This window comes from Alosa pseudoharengus, unplaced genomic scaffold, assembly GCF_046254945.1.
Source record: "Alosa pseudoharengus isolate Yale_2024_CS ecotype anadromous, Long Island Sound unplaced genomic scaffold, YU_APseudo_1.1 YU_APseudo_1.1_scf_21, whole genome shotgun sequence".
Lineage (NCBI taxonomy): Eukaryota > Metazoa > Chordata > Actinopteri > Clupeiformes > Clupeidae > Alosa > Alosa pseudoharengus.
Window position 1 is genome coordinate 1,386,503 of NW_027468674.1, and position 14,670 is coordinate 1,401,172.

The 14,670-nt window shown below is 45.0% G+C and overlaps 1 protein-coding gene across 2 annotated transcripts; it reads right to left on the minus strand.

The window, feature by feature from the left end:
• Positions 1–6,160: 6,160 nt before the first annotated feature.
• nupr1b (nuclear protein 1b) lies at positions 6,161–7,266 on the minus strand. Of its 2 annotated transcripts, none has more exons than XM_076298851.1 (3): positions 7,053–7,266; positions 6,770–6,905; positions 6,161–6,491 (listed from the first exon to the last, which is right to left on the minus strand). In XM_076298851.1, the coding sequence occupies exons 1-2, from the start codon at positions 7,147–7,149 to the stop codon at positions 6,778–6,780; spliced, it is 225 nt and encodes a 74-aa protein (XP_076154966.1). In that variant the 5' UTR covers positions 7,150–7,266; the 3' UTR covers positions 6,161–6,491; positions 6,770–6,777. The 2 variants fall into 2 exon arrangements, with proteins under 2 accessions (XP_076154966.1, XP_076154965.1); XM_076298850.1 differs by having other exon boundaries at positions 6,161–6,494.
• Positions 7,267–14,670: the final 7,404 nt, after the last annotated feature.

The following is a 14,670-nucleotide window of genomic DNA, read 5'->3' on the forward strand; positions in this document are numbered from 1 at the left end:
ACTTTACAGTTCTAATGCAGCTAAGATACTTTACGGTTCTAATGCAGCTGAGATACTTTACAGTTCTAATGCAGCTGAGCTACTTTACAGTTCTAATGCAGCTGAGCGCTCTTTCTCTCTCTCTCCATCTCATTGCTCTCTCTCCATCTCTCTTCTCTCTGTTCCCTCTAGGGTGGCCATCCGTCCGGATTTCATCGGATGAGAGAGGACAGAGAGAGTGCTCTCCTTTTTGGATATCTGTCTGGACAGAGAGAGTGTGCTCTCCTTTTTGGATATTTGTCCGGATTTTTGTCATGAGTTTTGGCATTTCATGAGCACATAGGCCTCTGTAAGCTACTCATCTCTGTTACGTGTCATCATTTCTGACCCTCCGCCACCACCGTAGCACGGGACTCCACCGCGAAGCAGTCAATGCGACTGTCAACAAGTCAACTCCCCTCGTGATTGAATGAATACCGTTGCTGAGCCTTAAAGGAACACGCCACCCAAAATCAGTAGTAATATATGTTCTTACCTTAACTTTCCCGAGTTGAGTCGTACCTCTCCCGCGTCGGTATGTGCACTCAAACGCTCTGGCGTAAAGTAATGTGAATGACTTGTTATTTTATTAAGGATTTCTTTCTTTTTGCAAAAAATAAAGTACAATAGGCATTAATTTGTAGGCCAGCAGCATGTTGAAATTATGTGCCAAATTGCGTTTTTTATTACAATGATAAAATTGTAAAAGGACGTGACCGAAGCTGAGGCAAGCCTGGCAATAGGCCTAGGCCCGACGGTAATTGTAAAGCAATTTACAAAAGATTCACTGAACAAAAACGCTGATGTGGTACATGAAAATTTTGCTAAAAATGTGGAGAATGCAATGCAATCAAGCATTTTGGACGATAGGCTATTGGCACACAGAATAGGCTAGGCAACAGGCCGATGTGCGTTTTATTTGGAGACTGTTTTGCGAGACAGATACTGAGTTTGCTGCTGATATTCTGGGGATATAGGCTACAACATAGCCAATGTAGGACTTTAGCCTTTTAATATATTTGCTGCATTGGATCAGTCTTTCTAGAAAGAACAGGCAAGAGCTTTCTAGCCTCACGTCAGCAGCGCCGCATCCCATATAGGCTACATTAAAAACATCCCATATACATTATAAACACAGCAGATGGCGGCGGGTGTGGTTTTGAAAATTGGTCAAAAAACTTTGCTGATGGATGGATTAAGTTTTGCTATGCAGTTATGGTTGAAATAATAGCCCATCAGCGCATCTCTAGTGTGTGTGCCTCTCTCTCGCTCAGAGGGGAGGGGGAGGCTGAGGGGTCGATCAAGCATGGATTCTAAACTCTGTGGTGGATAGGATCTACAATTAGGTGTTAATTAATATTACTACCTAGGTCGAAGTACTCCCAAGTGCTATTGCGCCAGACATTGTAGTTCTCCTGTTTATTCGCTTGGAAAATCGTCACGTTTCATGTTGTGTGCCCTAACATTTTTAATCAACTACTTGTGCAACTGTTTTTAAGTAGGGAAAACGTGGATGTGTTTGATTAATGGCATCTTACTCTCTCTACGGCCACGGCAGAGCCCGCTAGCATAGCAACATGCTAACACATTCGCGCCGCGCGCCCACTGGCGCCTTAATGCAGGGGCTTACCTGGGCTTCAGCCCAGGGGCCTCGACCAATGAGGGGCCTCCTAATAATAATAATGATAATCAACAATAATAATAATAATAATGATAATCAATAATAATAATAATAATAATGATAATCAATAATAATAAACGGCGTGTCCGTATTCGCGGCGTCGTTATACTCTGGAGCTAGCCTAAATAATTGAGCACATCGTACTGCTCTTACATCCACGCAGAGGCCCCATTTGTCTTCTCCAATTCTAAAGTGTAACAAAATGTAACAAAACGTAATAAATTCCAACGGGTGTAGAGGATATAGAGGAGAGGCTGAAACTGACTGACAAACTTATCATACAAACTCTGGAGATAACGTGGGTAGGATTGAAGCAACGATAAACGAATTACGTGGATTCCTGTAACTGTCCATGAAAACAGAAGGCATAGCAGGTAAATATCGTAGCAAATAGCCTGGAAATGAAACGGCTTTAAAAACATGTATTTCACTTGTGTCATTGGTGTGAACGCAGAACATGGGCTGTGGCGCAAAGACATGAATTAGTGATCGATCTGCATCTCCGTTCACCAACAGCTAAGTTTGTGCTAACCCATTCGCACATATAATAGTCTATGTTATGTTGTCTCCCTTGTTAACGTGAGATATGTCTCCATGTAGTGTAGTGATAATGCATAAGGTAGCCATGTTCACGTCACATGAGCCAGCTTGTTATAGGCTAAAAGTATTTCTGTCCCTCCCAAACTGCGTTAAACTGGTGTGTTAAGTAGACAGCATTTAAAAAAAAAAACTCCTGGGGAACCCCCCGACACGACAAACGCATGCACTTTTGAAAAGCTTTTAAACGTCCATATGTGTAGCCTACCCATCTTAACTTAGCCTACAACATGTGTTGTAAAAGTTCAACGCTTGTTTTCGTGCAGTAGGCTAGCCTTTTTGATAAGCGATGTCATGAGTAGGCTGACGTGATTCGAGGGCATTCTGTTCCTGTTTATGTAAAGGTTTTACATAGGCTGAATAATAGGCTACACTGCATATTATTAACCAAAAGCGCACGCTATGTGTCGGGTCAGATCGCGGGCCGGGTATCATTTAATCATAATTAATATGTGCGGTTGGGGGGGGGGCTTAAAAAACATATAGCCCAGGGGCCTCGGGTGGTATTAAGGCGCCCCTGCGCGCGCCAGAGCGTTTGAGTGCACATACCGACGCGGGAGAGGTACGACTCAACTCGTGAAAGTTAAGGTAAGAACATATATTACTACTGATTTTGGGTGGCGTGTTCCTTTAAGTTGCATATGGCGAAACCAAAGACGTCTTTCAACTCTGCGTGGTATTCTGAACACCCCTTTGCTACCAAAAGCAGGACAGATGCATACCGTGCATTTTGTAAACTGTGAACAGATATTGATGTCAGCCATAGAGAGGCACGCTCTCACAGGCAGGCACAAAGAGAAAGCCAGATCTGCCGGGAAATCCTCTGTGGCATCGTTTTTGCTCCAGCAACAACCACAGCTGCAGAGCTCACTAAGTTATTGAGTGACTAAAAAATTATTGGGTTAAAAAGGTGGGTTTGTTGACGTGGAAAAATGTGGAAAATAACACACACAAACACAAAACACTATGTTATTCCCCATATGTTACTCCGATTCCCCATGTGTCCGAACTTTTGTAAGTGTTCTCATTTTCAGTGTCATGGCGGTGGTCACCCTAGTTCCCTCTCTCTCCATCTCCTTCTCTCTCTCCCTCTCCATATCCCTCTCTCTCTCTCCATCTCCTCTCTCTCCATCTCTTCTCTCTCCCTCTCCATATCCCTCTCTCTCCATCTCCTTCTCTCTCTCCCTCTCTCTCTCCATCTCCTCTCTCTCCCTCTCCATATCCCTCTCTCTCTCTCCATCTCCTCTCTCTCCATCTCTTCTCTCTCCCTCTCCATATCCCTCTCTCTCCATCTCCTTCTCTCTCTCCCTCTCTCTCTCCATCTCCTCTCTCTCCCTCTCCATATCCCTCTCTCTCTCTCCATCTCCTCTCTCTCCATCTCTTCTCTCTCCCTCTCCATATCCCTCTCTCTCCATCTCCTTCTCTCTCTCCCTCTCTCTCTCCATATCCTTCTCTCTCTCTCCCTGTCTCTTCTGTCTCTCTGTTCCCTCTCTCCCTCCATCTCCTTCTCTCTCTCTCTCTCTCCTTCTCCATATCCCTCTCTCTCTCCATCTCCTTCTCTCTCTGTGTTTCTTCTCTCTGTTCCCTCTCTCTCTCTCTCCATCTCCATTTCTCTCTCCATCCGGGTGCTCCCCTTCAGCATCTCCACATCCGCAGCATCACTGCCACCTACAGGCAGCTGTAGGAACTGCACATTCACAAGAGGGTTTGTGTTTAAGCTTTGTGTGTGTGTTTGTTTGAGCATTAGTGTGTGTGTGTGTGTGTGTGTGTGTGTGTGTGTCGGTGCTTTGACCAACACGCCTCTCTCACCAGTCTGTTTCTGACACAAACATCTGAAACTTCAGACGGTACCACCCTCTCTACAGGAAATGCTCCTCCCTTTCAGCTTCCATGGCAGATCTGCCCGTCTGTCTGCCTGTTCACGTTGCCTGTGCTGTTTGTGCCCCCTATTTTCTTCATGCTTATGTGTCATATAGCGTGTGTCATATAGAGTGTGTCATATAGCGTGTGTCATATAGCATGTGTCATATAGAGTGTGTCATATAGCATGTAGCATATAGCATGTACATATAGTGTGTCATATAGCATGTAGCATATAGAGTGTGTCATATAGCGTGTGTCATATAGCATGTAGCATATAGAGTGTGTCATATAGCATGTAGCATATAGAGTAAGTCATATAGCATGTAGCATATAGCATGTACATATAGAGTGTGTCATATAGCATGTAGCATATAGAATGTGTCATATAGCATGTAGTATATAGCATGTAGCATATAGAGTGTGTCATATAGCATGTAGCATATAGCATGTACATATAGAGTGTGTCATATAGCATGTAGCATATAGAGTGTGTCATATAGCATGTAGCATATAGCATGTAGCATATACAGTGTGTCATATAGCATGTATCATATAGCATGTACATATAGAGTGTGTCATATAGCATGTAGCATATAGAGTGTGTCATATAGCATGTAGCATATAGAGTGTGTCATATAGCATGTAGCATATAGCATGTACATATAGAGTGTGTCATATAGCATGTAGCATATAGAATGTGTCATATAGCATATAGCATGTGTCATATAGAGTGTGTCATATAGCATGTAGCATATAACATGTAGCATATAGAGTGTGTCATATAGCATGTAGCATATAGCATGTACATATAGTGTGTCATATAGCATGTAGCATATAGAGTGTGTCATATAGCATGTAGCATATAGAGTGTGTCATATAGCATGTAGTATATAGCATGTAGCATATAGAGTGTGTCATATAGCATGTACATATAGAGTGTGTCATATAGCATGTAGCATATAGCATGTAGCATATAGAGTGTGTCATATAGCATGTAGCATATAGCATGTACATATAGAGTGTGTCATATAGCATGTAGCATATAGAGTGTGTCATATAGCATGTAGCATATAGAGTGTGTCATAGCATGTGTCATATAGAGCAGTGTTTTTCAAACACTGTGCCGTGAGAGATCATCAGGTGTGCCGCAGAAAATTACCCAAATGTCACCCACTGGTCCAGAAAAGCAACTTTTGCATCAAAGAATTTATAACCACATGCTCTCATTGAGTGTATGATTGCACTGTTGTGGTGTGCAGGCATTGTACAACGAGGGCCCCATGTCCAGTATTTACAGAATCATCACATATCTAGTTCATAACAACAATTCAATTAGATATAGTCACCTACAAATGAAACAGGGGGCGCTTGTTTTATTGAGCAGGTATTGCATAGAAGCCATAATAAGGCCATATCTGTGTATTATTTGAAATTTTAGGCTATGGTATGTTTATTTTTTCTTCACACAGGATGTTAGTGTGCCGTGGGACATTTTAAGTGTCAAAAGTGTGCCGTGGCACAAAAAAGGTTGAAAAACACTGATATAGAGTGTGTCATATAGCATGTGTCATATAGAGTGTCATATAGCATGTAGCATATGTCATATAGCATGTGTGATATAGCATGTGTCATCAACAATCCTGGTTCATCGGTCATGCTGTACATACTCTATGGGTCATCTATGAGTCATAGCCTAATGTATTATCATAGTGTATTAATCAAGTGTGTGTCATATAAATTAACTCATGTTTTAACCAAACGTGTGTGTGTGTGTCATATCAACTCAGTTTATGTTATCAACTGGACTGGCCAGTTGGTCTTGGATAGATCCACCTGTTTCCTAGGCAACCGGTCAACCTTCTAGCCCTGGCTTGGTGGGCCATCTGTAGACTGTTATTTATTTTCTAGCTGCGACACAATCAGTCAGTGGCTCGCAGACTCGTGTGAAAAACCTCTTTATTTAGACAATAATGTGTGTAAAAACATCTTTCGACACTAATGTGTGTAAAAACATCTTTATTTAGACACTAATGTGTGTGAAAAACTTTCTTTACATTTCCCATCAGCCATTTCACCCCCTCAGATTCCAGAACATTCTTAAAGCAAACACATGAATGAAGCCGCCGCCCACCACAAGCGCCCCTGCCTGACGCCAGGGGTCACCTGTCTGAGAGATGCCCCTCGCTCACAGGGTAGCCGTGCCACAAACGCTGCTCAGCGTGGGCAAGGGCACCAGGTCACACACACAGCGCCGCCCTGGTCGCCATGGAGATTGTCCCTCTCAGATGCCAAGGCCGTCAGTGGTCAGATACCAGAGTTAGCCGTCCAGTTGCTTCTGCCAGGGAAACACCATTAGTTACTCACAGCCCACAGGACGTTTTAATCCGAGCAATCACGGACTAGTTTTTACTTTACTTTTAACTCTCAGCAAGGGCTCATTGACCCAGCTGTAAAACAGTCACAACAAAACAAATGTTTCTAGATTCAAAACATTATTTCATAATTAAAGTAGGCTATGACCAAAAAAACTGCATTTCCTACAATGCAGAGCAATCTATGCATCCATGTTTCACACAATACATGGGATCATCTGAGACGTAGCCTACAAACCTCGCACTTCACTGCTTGGCGTTTTTCTCCGCGTTTTGCAGCTTCTCGGTGATCTTGCGCTCGTGGCCCGCAGGGTTCTGACGGTTGGTGTTCTCACTCGCCTCCTTCTTGGATCGGCCTTTGCGACTGGCGCCCCCTGCGGACGTAACGGCAAAACACACGTCACTCCCTCAACAGCAAACAGTGTCACTGCGGCAGGATTCAGATTACACCAACAGAGCCAGCACAACAAGGGCACAAACTGCGCCACAGACAGTCAAACACACATACGTAGATTTCTTACCTGTATAACGGTCACTCAGATTGTAGTATTCATATTCATCATAGTAACGCTCCTCAAAAGTTGTGGGCTCGAGATTCTTCACTTCCACGAAACTCATGCTGAATATTAAAAACTTAGCTAACAAAACTTCAAACAAGACAAACAAGTCGAGCTCAGGCTGCTACTGCAAAGACCAGAAATGACTTTCTATCGCTGGAGAAAGCGCAGGGTAGAGTTCTTTGTCCTCGCAGTGTGCTGATGTTTACAGCGAATGAGGTTCGGGATTTTATACGCTCGTGCGCTCGCTCCTCCTTGCGTGCCTGTGTGTCACCGCTGGCCGCTCGGAGTTGCATCAGCTTTTGGTAAATGTTTGACCAACGTCTCCTCCCAGCACAAACACAGCTTTTGTTTATGTCATGAAAAATACCCGTGTTTGTCCTATAATTTAGGGGTCAGCATAACTGTTTTAAGTAACTCCTGGATTTTATTCGGCATCCTTCATCCGGGAGTGGACGGTTGTCTGAAGAAATGCACGGTGTTGTCAGTTCTATAGTTCTGTAGTTTTATATTAGGCCAACTGTAAATTCGGGATCAGGCAGAAAGTTTCAGAGGTTGATAAGTTCAGTTTTGAAATGTTTTCCATCCGTGTGTCCTCTCTGGTATCTGTTATGAGCTTTAGCAGGTCCTGTTGTAGTTTTATTTCCAGATCAGGGTCAGAAAGGACCTTTTTGAACAGCTTGTTTGATGTTTTTTGAATAATTTGTGAACACATTGTTTGATGTTTTGAATAATTTGTGGACACATTGTTGGATGTTTTCAGTAATTTGTGAGCACATTGTTTGATGTTTTGAATCACATAATCACATGTGAGCACATTGTTTGATGTTTTGAATCACATAATCACATGTGAGCACATTGTTTGATGTTTTGAATCACATAATCACATGTGAACACATTGTTTGATGTTTTGAATCACATAATCACATGTGAGCACATTGTTTGATGTTTTGAATAATGCAAACTGGTGTCTGTCCTGGTTTCCTACTGTAATGAGGTTTTCCGGCCTTTAGTCTTCACTTTATCAACGACCTTGTTGTAATCTGATGCAGATTATGTTAGCAGGCGGGTGTGTGAGATTAGATGAGATGATTCAGGTTAATGTTTGAGGTACACCTGCCCCTGTTCTCAACTCACGTTCCACATGGCCTACTGACCTCAACACCGTCCGCAACACACACACACACACATTCGTTTATGTGTGTGTGTGTGTGTGTGTGTGTGTGTGTGTGTGCGTGCGTGTTTCTGTGTGTGTGTGTGTGTGTGTGCGTGCGTGCGTGCGTGCGTGCGTGCGTGTGTGTGCGTGCGTGTGTGTGTGTGTGTGTGTGTGTGTGCATGCATGAGTGTGTCTGTGTGTGTGTGTGTGAGGGACAGAGTGAGGTATCTGGGTTCTACTGTGTTGTGTAGGACTATATGGGCCTTTTGATTTATTCAAACACTCTTGTTTTGTAATTTCATTTTATATTTGTAAATATGACAAACAACAGACTTTGACAGAAATCAAATAAGCATAGAGGGTCAGATAGTAAAATGACATTTCAGTTCAAGCAGTTGAAGCTGAGACTCACTCATGCAGCTGAGACTCACTCATGAAGCTATAGTATATAAGTATATCTACTCTTTTGATCCCGTGAGGGAAATTTGGTCTCTGCATTTATCCCAATCCATGAAAGTAAGTGAAATAAGGGAAACACACACAGCACACAGTGAACACACAGTGAGGTGAAGCACACACTAATCCCGCTAAACACACACAGCACACAGTGAACACACAGTGAGGTGAAGCACACACTAATCCCGCTAAACACACACAGCACACAGTGAACACACAGTGAGGTGAAGCACACACTAATCCCGCTAAACACACACAGCACACAGTGAGGTGAAGCACACACTAATCCCGCTAAACACACACAGCACACAGTGAACACACAGTGAGGTGAAGCACACACTAATCCCACTAAACACACACAGCACACAGTGAACACACAGTGAGGTGAAGCACACACTAATCCCACTAAACACACACAGCACACAGTGAGGTGAAGCACACACTAATCCCACTAAACACACACAGCACACAGTGAGGTGAAGCACACACTAATCCCGCTAAACACACACAGCACACAGTGAACACACAGTGAGGTGAAGCACACACTAATCCCGCTAAACACACACAGCACACAGTGAGGTGAAGCACACACTAATCCCGCTAAACACACACAGCACACAGTGAGGTGAAGCACACACTAATCCCGCTAAACACACACAGCACACAGTGAACACACAGTGAGGTGAAGCACACACTAATCCCGCTAAACACACACAGCACACAGTGAGGTGAAGCACACACTAATCCCGCTAAACACACACAGCACACAGTGAACACACAGTGAGGTGAAGCACACACTAATCCCGCTAAACACACACAGCACACAGTGAGGTGAAGCACACACTAATCCCGCTAAACACACACAGCACACAGTGAACACACAGTGAGGTGAAGCACACACTAATCCCACTAAACACACTCATCACACAGTGAACACACAGTGAGGTGAAGCACACACTAATCCCACTAAACACACACAGCACACAGTGAAGTGAAGCACACACTAATCCCACTAAACACACTCATCACACAGTGAAGTGAAGCACACACTAATCCCACTAAACACACTCATCACACAGTGAACACACAGTGAGGTGAAGCACACACTAATCCCGCTAAACACACACAGCACACAGTGAAGTGAAGCACACACTAATCCCACTAAACACACTCATCACACAGTGAGGTGAAGCACACACTAATCCCGCTAAACACACACAGCACACAGTGAAGTGAAGCACACACTAATCCCACTAAACACACTCATCACACAGTGAGGTGAAGCACACACTAATCCCGCTAAACACACACAGCACACAGTGAAGTGAAGCACACACTAATCCCACTAAACACACTCATCACACAGTGAACACACAGTGAGGTGAAGCACACACTAATCCCGCTAAACACACACAGCACACAGTGAAGTGAAGCACACACTAATCCCACTAAACACACTCATCACACAGTGAGGTGAAGCACACACTAATCCCGCTAAACACACACAGCACACAGTGAAGTGAAGCACACACTAATCCCACTAAACACACTCATCACACAGTGAACACACAGTGAGGTGAAGCACACACTAATCCCGCTAAACACACACAGCACACAGTGAACACACAGTGAGGTGAAGCACACACTAATCCCGCTAAACACACACAGCACACAGTGAACACACAGTGAGGTGAAGCACACACTAATCCCGCTAAACACACACAGCACACAGTGAGGTGAAGCACACACTAATCCCGCTAAACACACACAGCACACAGTGAGGTGAAGCACACACTAATCCCGCTAAACACACACAGCACACAGTGAACACACAGTGAGGTGAAGCACACACTAATCCCGCTAAACACACACAGCACACAGTGAGGTGAAGCACACACTAATCCCGCTAAACACACACAGCACACAGTGAACACACAGTGAGGTGAAGCACACACTAATCCCGCTAAACACACACAGCACACAGTGAGGTGAAGCACACACTAATCCCGCTAAACACACACAGCACACAGTGAACACACAGTGAGGTGAAGCACACACTAATCCCACTAAACACACTCATCACACAGTGAACACACAGTGAGGTGAAGCACACACTAATCCCACTAAACACACACAGCACACAGTGAAGTGAAGCACACACTAATCCCACTAAACACACTCATCACACAGTGAAGTGAAGCACACACTAATCCCACTAAACACACTCATCACACAGTGAACACACAGTGAGGTGAAGCACACACTAATCCCACTAAACACACACAGCACACAGTGAGGTGAAGCACACACTAATCCCGCTAAACACACACAGCACACAGTGAACACACAGTGAGGTGAAGCACACACTAATCCCGCTAAACACACACAGCACACAGTGAGGTGAAGCACACACTAATCCCGCTAAACACACACAGCACACAGTGAACACACAGTGAGGTGAAGCACACACTAATCCCGCTAAACACACACAGCACACAGTGAACACACAGTGAGGTGAAGCACACACTAATCCCACTAAACACACACAGCACACAGTGAGGTGAAGCACACACTAATCCCACTAAACACACACAGCACACAGTGAGGTGAAGCACACACTAATCCCGCTAAACACACACAGCACACAGTGAACACACAGTGAGGTGAAGCACACACTAATCCCGCTAAACACACACAGCACACAGTGAGGTGAAGCACACACTAATCCCGCTAAACACACACAGCACACAGTGAGGTGAAGCACACACTAATCCCGCTAAACACACACAGCACACAGTGAACACACAGTGAGGTGAAGCACACACTAATCCCGCTAAACACACACAGCACACAGTGAGGTGAAGCACACACTAATCCCGCTAAACACACACAGCACACAGTGAACACACAGTGAGGTGAAGCACACACTAATCCCGCTAAACACACACAGCACACAGTGAGGTGAAGCACACACTAATCCCGCTAAACACACACAGCACACAGTGAACACACAGTGAGGTGAAGCACACACTAATCCCACTAAACACACTCATCACACAGTGAACACACAGTGAGGTGAAGCACACACTAATCCCACTAAACACACACAGCACACAGTGAAGTGAAGCACACACTAATCCCACTAAACACACTCATCACACAGTGAAGTGAAGCACACACTAATCCCACTAAACACACTCATCACACAGTGAACACACAGTGAGGTGAAGCACACACTAATCCCGCTAAACACACACAGCACACAGTGAAGTGAAGCACACACTAATCCCACTAAACACACTCATCACACAGTGAGGTGAAGCACACACTAATCCCGCTAAACACACACAGCACACAGTGAAGTGAAGCACACACTAATCCCACTAAACACACTCATCACACAGTGAACACACAGTGAGGTGAAGCACACACTAATCCCGCTAAACACACACAGCACACAGTGAACACACAGTGAGGTGAAGCACACACTAATCCCGCTAAACACACACAGCACACAGTGAACACACAGTGAGGTGAAGCACACACTAATCCCACTAAACACACTCATCACACAGTGAGGTGAAGCACACACTAATCCCAGAGCAGTGAGCTGCCTGCATCAACAGCGGCACTCGGGGAGCAGTGAGGGGTTAGGTGCCTTGCTCAAGGGCACTTCAGCCGTGTCTACTGGTCGGGGTTCGAACCGGCAACACTCCGGTTACAGGTCCGAAGTGCTAACCAGTAGGCCACGGCTGCCCCCTTAACAGTGAAAGCCGGGAATCGAAACCCCAACTTTTCAGGCTACTGCATGCTGGTCCAGCTACACTACCTTGGCCCAGCTGAGACTCACTCATGAAGCTGAGACTCACTCATGAAGCTGAGACTCACTCATGCCCTCATCACCTGCAGGTTAGATCACTGCAACCCCCTTCTTAGCGCTCCCTGCTCATTGGCGTCTCCTCCAACAGATTAAACAGCTGCAATATACTCAAACCTGCTGCTAGGGTGCTCAGCCGTACTAGGCCATGAGATCACATCACCCACATCCTCCAGCAACTACACAGTTTAATACCGTATCCAACACAGAGCAGTGCCTATATGAGATGTTAAGATCTGCCCATATGAGATCTGCCCATATGAGATGTGAAGATCTGCCCATATGAGATCTGCCCATATGAGATCTGCCTATATGAGATGTTAAGATCTGCCCATATGAGATCTGCCCATATGAGATCTGCCCATTTGAGATGTGAAGATCTGCCCATATGAGATCTGCCCATATGAGACGTTAAGATCTGCCCATATGAGATGTGAAGATCTGCCCATATGAGATCTGCCCATATGAGATGTGAAGATCTGCCCATATGAGATCTGCCCATATGAGACGTTAAGATCTGCCCATATGAGATGTGAAGATCTGCCCATATGAGATCTGCCCATATGAGATCTGCCCATATGAGATATGAAGATCTGCCCATATGAGATCTGCCTATATGAGATGTTAAGATCTGCCCATATGAGATCTGCCCATATGAGATGTGAAGATCTGCCCATATGAGATCTGCCCATATGAGACGTTAAGATCTGCCCATATGAGATGTGAAGATCTGCCCATATGAGATCTGCCCATATGAGATCTGCCCATATGAGATGTGAAGATCTGCCCATATGAGATCTGCCCATATGAGATCTGCCCATTTGAGATGTGAAGATCTGCCCATATGAGATCTGCCCATATGAGATCTGCCCATTTGAGATGTGAAGATCTGCCCATATAAGATGTGCCCATATGAGATCTGCCCATATTAGATCTGCACATATGAGATCTGCCCATATGAGATGTGTATTATTCAGTACTTATTCACTACTGTATCATCATTTACAGTAGTACCCCTGTATGAATTTACACGCACACACACACACACACACACACACTGGAGTGGCTGCTGCGTAACACACTGTACCTTCTCTGAGCATGTTACACCAAAGTACACATAGCCTGTCTTCCTCAAACACATTACATTACATTACATTACATAAAGCAGACACTTCTTGACCAAAGTGACTTACATATGTCAGCTATATTACAAGGGATCACATTGTCCCCGGAGCAACTTGGGGTTAAGTGCCTTGCTCAAGGGCACAATTGTGGAAGCCGGCAATTGAACCGACAACTTTCAGGCCACTGCACGCTAGCCCAGCTCCTTAACCACTACACTACCACCGCCCTACAGGCTACTGCACACTAGCCCAGCTCCCTAACCACTACACTATCACCACCCTACAGGCTACTGCACGCTAGCCCAGCTCCTTAACCACTACACTACTACTGCACGCTAGCCCAGCTCCCTAACCACTACACTACCACCACCCTACAGGCTACTGCATGCTAGCCCAGCTCCTTAACCACTACACTACTACTGCACACTAGCCCAGCTCCTTAACCACTATACTACTACTGCACACTAGCCCAGCTCCTTAACCACTACACTACTACTGCACTCTAGCCCAGCTCCTTAACCACTACACTACTACTGCACACTAGCCCAGCTCCTTAACCACTACACTACACTACTACTGCACACTAGCCCAGCTCCACTACACTACTACTGCACACTAGTCCAGCTCCACTACACTACTACTGCACACTAACCCAGCTCCTTAACCAATACACTACACTACTACTGCACACTAGCCCAGCTCCTTAACCAATACACTACACTACTACTGCACACTAGCCCAGTTCCTTAACCACTACACTACTACTGCACACTAGCCCAGCTCCTTAACCACTACACTACACTACTACTGCACACTAGTCCAGCTCCACTACACTACTACTGCACACTAACCCAGCTCCTTAACCAATACACTACACTACTACTGCACACTAGCCCAGCTCCTTAACCAATACACTACACTACTACTGCACACTAGCCCAGTTCCTTAACCACTACACTACTACTGCAC